This window comes from Vombatus ursinus, unplaced genomic scaffold, assembly GCF_900497805.2.
Source record: "Vombatus ursinus unplaced genomic scaffold, bare-nosed wombat genome assembly UNPS02014814.1, whole genome shotgun sequence".
Lineage (NCBI taxonomy): Eukaryota > Metazoa > Chordata > Mammalia > Diprotodontia > Vombatidae > Vombatus > Vombatus ursinus.
Genome location: NW_020954592.1, coordinates 10,682,715 through 10,692,270, shown reverse-complemented (window position 1 = coordinate 10,692,270; position 9,556 = coordinate 10,682,715). Strand labels below are relative to the sequence as shown.

Here is a 9,556-nt window from a genome sequence, read left to right as displayed (position 1 = left end):
AAGGAAGGAAGGAAGGAAGGAAGGAAGGAAGGAAGGAAGGAAGGAAGGAAATAGGCATTTAGTAAGTGCCTAATGTGTGCTAGGTGCTGTGCTAAAAGCGTTACAAGTATTATCTCATTTAATCCTTACAATAACCTTGAGAGGGAGGTGCTATTATTATCATCACCATTTTACAGTTGAGGAAACTGAGGCAGACAAAGGTTAAGTGACTTGCCCAAGGTGATACAGATAGTAAGTATCTTAGTATCAGGTCTTAAACTCAGGTCTTTCTGACTCCAGTCCTAGAACTCTAGCCCCTTCTTTAACCCATGATAGAGATGGGGAAATTAATTGGTCATCATTTTCTTCATATGTTCTGCCACCACTATATCTACCTTCCCTTGGTCTTTACTTCCCTGTAAAGCCCACAAACCCTATAAAATATTCTTGAACACCTAAATAATAGCTCTCTTGCCACATACCAGTCTAGACTTTTCTGAGTGAGCATGATCCCTAAAATATCTGATGAAGAACACGACTCCAGGCCTGTCTCATATTAGAAGTTGCCCTCTGCGGTTCATCTCTCTGACACTGGCAAATGTGGTTAAGACTGGTAGAAACTTCAGAAAAGTGTTTTGTATGGGGTTGTTTTTAAACTTTTGTTTTGTTTTAATTGGGACAGCTAGGTATTGCAATAGATGGAGTAGTAGCTGTGGAGTCAGGAGGACCTGAGTTCAAAAACGAGCCTCAGACACTTACTAGCATTGTGACCCTGGGCGAGTCACTTAATGCTGTTTGCCTCAGTTTCCTCATCTGTAAAATGAGCTGGAGAAGGAAATAGCAGACCACTTCAGTATCTTTGCCCCAAAACCCTGAATGGAGTCACAGAGTTAGGCACAACTGAAAACAACTAAGCAACAATTTTAAAAATTATGCACAAATCTTATGTATTTGCATTGTTTAAAAAAAATTCCTCTTCTTCTTTGGCATATTTGTGTCTTCTCTTTACAACCTTTCCTGCTTTAGCAGTCTTTTGCTCCTAAGTGTAGAAGTCTCCCTTGGTTCTGTCTTTAGTCCTCTTCCTTTATATTCTTTCCTTGCATTCTTTTTTCCTTTTTTTTTTAGTGAGGCAATGGGGTTAAGTGACTTGCCCAGGGTCACATAGCTAGTAAGTGTTATGTGTCTGAGGCCAGATTTGAACTCAGATCTTCTGAATTCAAGGCCAGTGCTCTATCCACTGCACCACCTACCTGCCTTCCTTGCATTCTTTTACTCCCAATGCTTTATTTTTCATCTGTATTCTAGTTATTTACTGATTTATATAGTGAACCTTAATCTTCACCCTCAGTTTCAGTCCTGCTTTTCCCATGGTTACTGAATATCTTTACCTCCATATATCACTGATATACTCCACACAGCTGTAAATAAACTCATCATCTTTCCCAGATCCTAGCTCTCCCTCAAACATCACTATTTGTCTTAACATTATCATCTAAAGGTAAGTAAGGTGTATCAGTGGGTAGAGTGCTGCACATGAAATCAAGAAGACCAGAGTTAAAATTCTACCTCAGACATTTATTAGCTATATGATCCTGGGCAATTCATTTAACCTCTGTTTGTCTCAGTTTCCTCATTTATAAAATGGGAAATGATCATATCGCCTACCTCCCATGGCTGTTGTGAGGCTATCATGGGATAATATTATAAAGCCTTTTGCAAGCCTTAAAGTTCTATATAAATGTTGTGGTTATCATCATCTACATCACCACCACCATCATCCTTTCTGTATTCAGGATCTAAATTTACCCATCTTTGACTCTTCCCTCTTCCTTTCTTGCCAGGTCCAGTTGAATCTACCTCTATAACATTTCGCCTCTCCTGCACAAATGCTGCCACCATCTTAATTCAGGGCCTCATTATCCCTCATCAGAGCTATTATAATAGCCTTTTAACTGATATCTCTGCCTCTAGTCTAGCCTTTTTATAATTAATCTTTCACAGTTTGCCAAGATGATCTTCCTTATGAATGTGCCTGATCATATTGCTGCCCTGCTAAAAAACCTTTATTAGCCTCTTTTATTTCCTGTATGATTAAATACAAACTAGTTAACACAGCATTTTAGGCTTTCCATATTCTGGTTTCAGCCTTTTTACTAGTTCCCTACCTGTATTCTACATGACAAACTGGACTTCTAAGTGGCCTCTGATTTCATCATCCCCTCTCCTACTTTTCTGTTCACTCAAGGTCTCTGCCTCAACACCAAATCCTCTTCCTTCAACTTTACTACCTCCCTGATGCCTCTGATACCCCAGCTAAACCTTCTGTTATCATCCTTCCTTTGTGCTTAATACATTCTGTCTTGACCATACTTATTAATATCTGATTCCCTTCTATTTAATTGTGTGTTTCCTAAAACCAGGTACTGAGTCATATTTCATCTTTGATCCTTAGTGCCTAGCACAGTACCAGGCACAATTATTTTATGACCTATGACTTCATCATTGGAGTGAACTCTCATTGTGGAAACTCTATTCACTGATGCAAATTATAGTCATGGAGAGTTGCCTGGGCCACTGAAAGATTATGATTTGCCCATGGTCACGCTATTAGTATGTGTGAGAAGTAACATTTAAACCAAAGTCTTATTTATTCCAAGTTTTGTCTTCTAAATACCATATTCTTCTTCCTTTCAATTTGTACATGGTTTATATTCAAGTTTTTTTGAATTAATTTTTTTTAAAGACTATGAAGACTATGGGGATTACTGGAGAGCAGATTATGAAATTGAAGGATCAAGTGAATCTCACTATAGTCGTTCTCAGCTGATTGAAGATGTGGAACAAATCTTTCTCCAGGTAGAAAACAGTTCAAGGATGTCACTTAATTCGCAGCTGCCCTGCAAATTGGGACCACATACACAGGCTGATGGTGGATGAGTAATTAGAACAGAGAAATAACATCCTGTGGAATTCTTTTTTCTTTCCATCCTTCCCAATTCTTTCTAGGCGTCCTCAATTCATAAGCTTATAGAATTTTATCACTGGAAGAGTCTGAGGTTATCTAGTCTAATTCAGTTTGTCAACTTCTGCAGGTGAGGAAAAGGTATGGAAGTGCCTACCATTACTCACTGTTCCTTATTTCTCTTCTGCTCTTAAACAGTGACTGAAAAATGGGAATAAGAAAGTTATTGAAACAGTCCCTTGGCCTTTTCTTCCAATGGTATTTCCTTCCCACCTCCAACCCTTACTCTTTTTCTTCTTCATTCATTTTTATTTTTGGCCTGAAGAAGGGTTCAAGGGAGTCCCTATGGACAATTTGCAACAGCTTCCTTTCCTTACACACTGACTCCTAGACTTTCCCTCCAAACATCCCCCTCCAGGCAGCTCACATTGTCTTATCCAATCCCCTCTTCTTAAAGATGAGAAAATGGAGCCCCAGAAGTGTTCATTGACTTGCTTAAGGTTTACCCAGGTCAGGCTGGGTTGTCAAAAATAAAATCAGGCAACGTCCTAATAATGATGTATTCCTTCAGAAGAGTTCTGGGTATAAATCCATAAATCTAAGCTTGGGGTGGAATGAATTGCTATAAAAAACGAATAGAAGATATACCTTTGGTTTCTTCAGATTTCTCAGAGTGGGAGAAGAATTTTCCTTATACACTAGTAGTGTACAACAAAGCTCCAGTTTCTGGAGTCAGAGACATGGGAGGAGAGGATGAGCTGCTATTTACTTTGGTATCCTTCATATTTTGTTGATTTTTTTTCCAGATAAAACCACTGTATGAACATCTGCATGCCTATGTGAGGAGAAGGATGATGGCCACCTATGGCCCTCTAATCAGTGAAACTGGGGGTCTTCCTGCTCATTTGCTTGGTAATAAAAGGCAGTCTACCATGTTTTTACTATTTATTTAAATCAGTCATGTGGTGTTTATTGCTTTTGGGCACAGGGACAGACAGAGTCTTAATGAGGGAGTTGAAATTTATAGGGGCTGATTGCATTTCCCAAGCCTCTAGCATCTAGACATAATTGAACCAGCATCTAGTTAGTAGGCATGATTAATCAAAATAGGAAGCCATTCCCCCAGAGCAGCATCCCTGTTTCCCAGGATCTGATCTAACCCCTGTTCTCCCAAATTAAACTCATCTTCCCATTTAATTTATTCTTAAAAGTTTATTTGAAGGCTCTTATTCTGCAGGTTTGTCCCCAAGTTGAGTTTTATGAAGTTTGCCTCAGACACATCACAAAGTTGCTAGTTATAAATCTAAGGTAAAAAATCTTTGATGAATTCCACGACCAAAGGGGATTTTGTACCAGAAGGAAGCCACAGTTCAAACGACATCCCCCACAAACTGCCCCTTTCTCAGAGGATCCAATAGAAATAGTTCTGTCCTGTGTCTGGAGCCCTTGGGTCAAAGTTTCTCATCAATGAGTCAATCTGCAAGCATTTATTAAGTCCGTACGGTATGCCAGGCACTGTGCCAGGCATATGCTGGGTCAGGAACTAGAGATACCAAAATGAAACAGACTGTTATCCTCGAGGACCTTATATTCAGTTGGGGTAGCCAACCCAGAGATTTTTCCCACTTCTTTTGGTGCCCATTTCGTCACCTAGTAAACTTCAAAAACAAAACAAAACAAAACAAAACAAAAACCACTGCATCCCTCAAGTACTTAGTTTACAGTATTGCAAAACAAAGCGTTTTTTATATTGGAGGAGAAAGTTTTATTGAATGAGTAAAAGATACAAAACCTAGAAGTCTTGACTAGGCAGCCCTTGCTCCAAAGATTCTGAATGTCTCTATGCCCTTTTAAAGAAGTCCCAGGTATCAGGATTCCTCTGCTTGGGGAGTGGCAGGAGGCTCCCTTCACAAGTCACGTGTTCTCTGCTGCCCTCTTCTGTCAGTTTATTGAATTCCTGTTTTTCAGTCTTTTTTCAGTCATGTGCAACTCACAGTGACCCATTTGGGATTTTCTTGGCAGAGATACTGGCATGATTTGCCATTTCCTTCTCCAATTCATTTTATAGATGAGGAAACTGAAGTTAAAAGGGTTAAGTGACTTGCCCAGGGTCACACAGCTAGTAAATGTCAGAGGACAGATTTGAACTCAGGAAGATGAGTCCTACTGACTCCAGGCCTGGCACTCTATCCACTGTGCCACCTAGCTGCCACTTACTGAACTCTACCAGTGGTTAAAGTGAGATTCCCAGCAAGATGTGCAGCTGCAAAGCAAGAGCACTCCCCGCAATAAATAAACAAACAAACAGACAAACAAATAAATAAATGAATAAATAAATAAATAACCATAAGAACTTTCTCTTCTTGCAAGAGAAGAATAGATCAGAATCATCCAAAGTTCTCATTGTCTGGATGGAGTTGCATCCAGATTGAGAGCTATCCTCTAATTAAACTTATTCCCCCTACAAATATGATATTACCTGTTATAGTCTCTTGTTAATGTTAGTTTCATGAGAATCTTCATCGCCAAACTTGAGTTTATGTGAGGTTACCAGAATCCTGTAGCTTCCAACATGAAGAATGGATGCCCCCCTCCAGGGAATGCTTTTTATTTGTGCAGAAGCTACTTTTTCTGCTTCATTTTAAGCACTTAGGTGTGAATTATTTAAAATATCTAAGGCTGTCAGTATTATCTGCTAGTTATTAGCCCTGTCTTGAGTAGGGAATGTGATTCACCAGCAGTTCCTAAAGCATGAATAACCATAGACCACCTGTGTTGCACGTAAGCTCAAAGGAGAGATAAAACTATGACCCAGAATTCACTGTATACTATACTGTGGACCTCCTTCATGTCATCAGTTTCAGGCATGGGAGAAGTTGGGAGAATGGAGTGTGCAGAGGTAGGCAGACCAAGGAGAGCAAGAGCATCTCCTTGCTCAGGTAATCCTGTGCTCTGCTGGGAGGGAATTGGCCCTTCCCTCTTTTTGTTTACAACTTTAGATAAGAGTAATGCATTATGGAATAGTGAAAATAGCTTTGGATATAGAGTTAGGAGGTATAAGGTCAAATTCTGGCTCTGATAGTTACTAACATTGTAACTATAGACAATGTACTTCACCTTGCAAGCATCTCTTCATATCTAAAATGGTGATGATAGTAACTACACTATTATCTAAGCATGGTATAGTGCAGTGGTTTTAAAATCAGAAAGGGATTCCTGTGGGCCACATTTTGACTTAGAAAACTACAAATTAGCATTATCCATGTCGTGTTGTATTTTTATTTATTTTGTTAAACACTTTCCAATTACATTTTAATCTGGTTTTCACCACCACTACTCAGAGAGTTTTGTAAGATGTAGACAGTTGGCTTTAAAACCAGGAAGACCTGGGTTCAAATAGTGAACAGTGAATAAATCCATTTATCTAAGCAAATATGAACAGAAATTGGAGTTACCCAGACTAGAATATAATAGGAAATACACATAGTTAACAAACGTCTCCTCGAGGAGTGAGCTCAATCAAGTGAGAGACCCCATTTTCACCCTATAGGAAATTCCCCTGACATATCTAGAGATGCATGCTAGACATCAGAGACATGTTGAGGTGCTGTCTCTCCCTACACACCAACAAAAGAGTCTCTTTTTTCCTACTAAAAAGAATCTATCTGAAGCCATGTATATCTCTCTTGAAGAAGCAATGAAGAATGCTTCTTATCTTCAAAGCGCTCTTGCCAACTCTATCCCTCATGTCAGCATTCTCTCTTCCAGTTAGGAGAATCTAATGCAAAAATCTTCAAGCTTGGCTGGAAATGTGGGTTCCATTATTTATTATCATTAATAATTATCAACCAATAGTCGTTTAGTACGTCAATCTGCAATTTGTAGACATAAGTACTCCGTCTGTTGATGCTGATTACATCCTCTCTGTGACAAAGGAGGTGGCCATTCAACTTTGCTTTGGCTTAAAAAATCATTATCTTGAAGTTAACCTCGTCATGAGCCTTTCAGGATTTAGCTGAACTGGACAATAAACATCACCAAGCTGTGTACTATTACCTACTATGTACAAAGCACTGTGCATAGAAAGTAAAAAAGAAATAGTCCTCCTCAGAAGGACTTTATTTAATGGGTGTTGTTGGACCAAGGGATAGTGGAATATAAAGAGGAGAAGCTCTGAGTAGAAATTCTTTCTCCCCACAACATAAACTCCGTTGGGCTGAGATGGGCCTAATAGTTAATTGGAAGCCTCCGAACAGATTCATTCCAACATTTCCATATAATTTTGATGTTTTTAAACTTTATTTTACCTGCTTTGATGGTTTTATGGATGGTAGAAGAAAACATAAGGAAAGGGAGAAGAAGGGGTAATTAAGTTGAGAACTTGGGAGGTGAGTGGGCAAGTAAGAAAGCATAATTTTTAAAAGTCCTAAGTAAGGCCTGGAGTGTCATGAACCTTCTTCAGGCATTACTTAGAGACTGTGATTATTTTTCTGTTGCCTTTCTTATGTACTTTGCTGGGCTTTTCTTTATTACAGGTGACATGTGGGGCAGATTTTGGACAAATCTATATTCACTGACAGTGCCCTATTCAGGAAAACCAAACATTGATGTGACTCAGGCCATGAAGGACCAGGTAGCTTCAACCCAGTTTTTGTAAATTTGAATTTTATCTTCATCTTATTTTTTAATGCTCTCCTGCCTATCCTGTTCTAGTCATTGATATGCAAAGCTGTGTAAAAATGTATAAACATTTCTAGACTAATTTAAAGTTTTCCCAATGTGGCATTTTTCCTTTGGAAAATTAGATAGTATTGATATTTTGACTCTCAGAATCATTGGCCTTGAGTTCCTTGAAAAATAGGTGTAGCATTGATTCTTGCTTCATGATGTTCAATTTCAGATTTCCCTGTATTTTCCAAAGACAGAGATCATTTTGATTGATTGTTTGACATCAATATTATGAGATCGTTAATAATTGTCTAACAGTCATTAGTAGAGCAGAATACAAGAATACCACTTGGACAGCTTTAGATACTTACTAATATTTAATTTGTATGAAATTAAAGCCAGGAAACTTGTCCTTGGAGTGAACAGCTCCCTTCCGTTAGTGAGTTCTGATTTGGTATCCACACAATCATTCATCCTGGGTTGATTCTAGAACCAGCAACAATAGCCAAGGTGGTGTGGGTCCATCCAAAGGGAAAATCAGACCAGAAGTCCTGTGAGATGTTATCATCTTTTGGTCCTGTCATTATTCAAGAATAGTGACTTAATCTGTGATTTCATTCATACTGGGAAATCCCAGATAAAAGAAATCTCCCTGTATTAATTGAGGTCAGCACTTCTGCATCTTGTATGTAGTCTCAGAGGGTTTCCAGGAGCACTGACAGGTTAATGATTTGACCAAGGTCACTCTGCCAATATGTATCAGAGGTAGGGCTTGATCTTAGTGGCTGTAAGGTCAGCTCTCTATCTATTGTGCCATGGTGCCTCTTTGCTGTTATCTACTTAGCAGAATCCTCACCCAGAGAAAGGACAAATGGGAAAAAAAACCATGAGAATGTAACTTTTCTCTGTGATTAAAAGTTACTCTTGGATGTTTCTTCAGAACAATCCAATTGGATTTTAGAATTAGATGATGACTTTACAGTAGGCAAAGTCCATAGTTGGCAAACCCCAGCGGTAGTTTCCCCATTCCAATCCCTCTCTGAAGTTCCAATGTCTAGGCTATCCCACACGTCACTGGGTTGTATTCAGCTTCCTATCAGGCCATGGGATGTGGCAGAACCCCAAGCACCATCATATCCCCTTTTTAAACCACAAATGGCTTTATGAACCTTCCCTAAAACACTCTCTACATACTAACTTGATGTTCTCAAATCTTTCAGAATTGGAATGCACAAAGGATATTTGAGGAAGCTGAGAATTTTTTTGTATCTGTTGGTCTCTATAATATGACGGAGGGTTTCTGGAAAAACTCAATGCTCACAGAGCCTAATGATGGCAGAAAAGTGGTTTGCCACCCTACAGCCTGGGATCTGGGAAAAGGGGATTTCAGGTATTGGTATCTGATGCTCATGTTTCTCAGAGAGTTTAGTTGGGAGAATGAACCTAGTTCTGTCAGCCCAGTGGTCCAAGAGACTGGTGGAAAGATGTAGCATTGTTTGGAGGCAGAGGAAGTAAGTGGGTATGAGATCACTGTCTGTTTTGTGGTCCTGATAGCATTTTTGTAGGCTTGCTGATCTTGAAAGGCTATTGTCAGGCTTCTTTAAAAAATATCATTCATGAAGTCCAAGGTCCAAGCAACTGCATTGTGATCAAGAGTGTAACTAGTTTTAATTTGCATTTGTATCGTTTGTTTTCAAATAATCTTCATTTTGTTTTTCATTTTCAAATCATCTTCATTTATAAACCTATCCCCCATTCTCCTAAACAGAAACCCATCCCTTATAAATAAAAAAAGAAAGAGAAAAAAAAGAAAAAATACTCCTGTAGAACTAACTGAAACAGCAGCTGAGTATGACAATATATTTGGTGTTCCACACCATAGTCCAGTATTCCTTCAGTGAAGGGAGTGTTTTTTTAATCTTTTCTTTGGTTCTAAGCTTTGTCATT

At 38.9% G+C, this 9,556-nt stretch overlaps 1 protein-coding gene across 1 annotated transcript in view; it reads left to right on the top strand.

Annotated features, from left to right (window-relative positions):
• The window catches only part of ACE2 (angiotensin I converting enzyme 2), a 64,973-nt gene that overhangs the window by 23,610 nt on the left and 31,807 nt on the right, over positions 1 to 9,556 (top strand). Inside the window, exons 6-9 of the mRNA XM_027835355.1 lie at positions 2,723 to 2,835; positions 3,748 to 3,853; positions 7,477 to 7,574; positions 8,830 to 8,999. Of these exons, the coding sequence (XP_027691156.1) occupies positions 2,723 to 2,835; positions 3,748 to 3,853; positions 7,477 to 7,574; positions 8,830 to 8,999 (487 nt within the window). The remainder of the gene's footprint in view (positions 1 to 2,722; positions 2,836 to 3,747; positions 3,854 to 7,476; positions 7,575 to 8,829; positions 9,000 to 9,556) is intronic.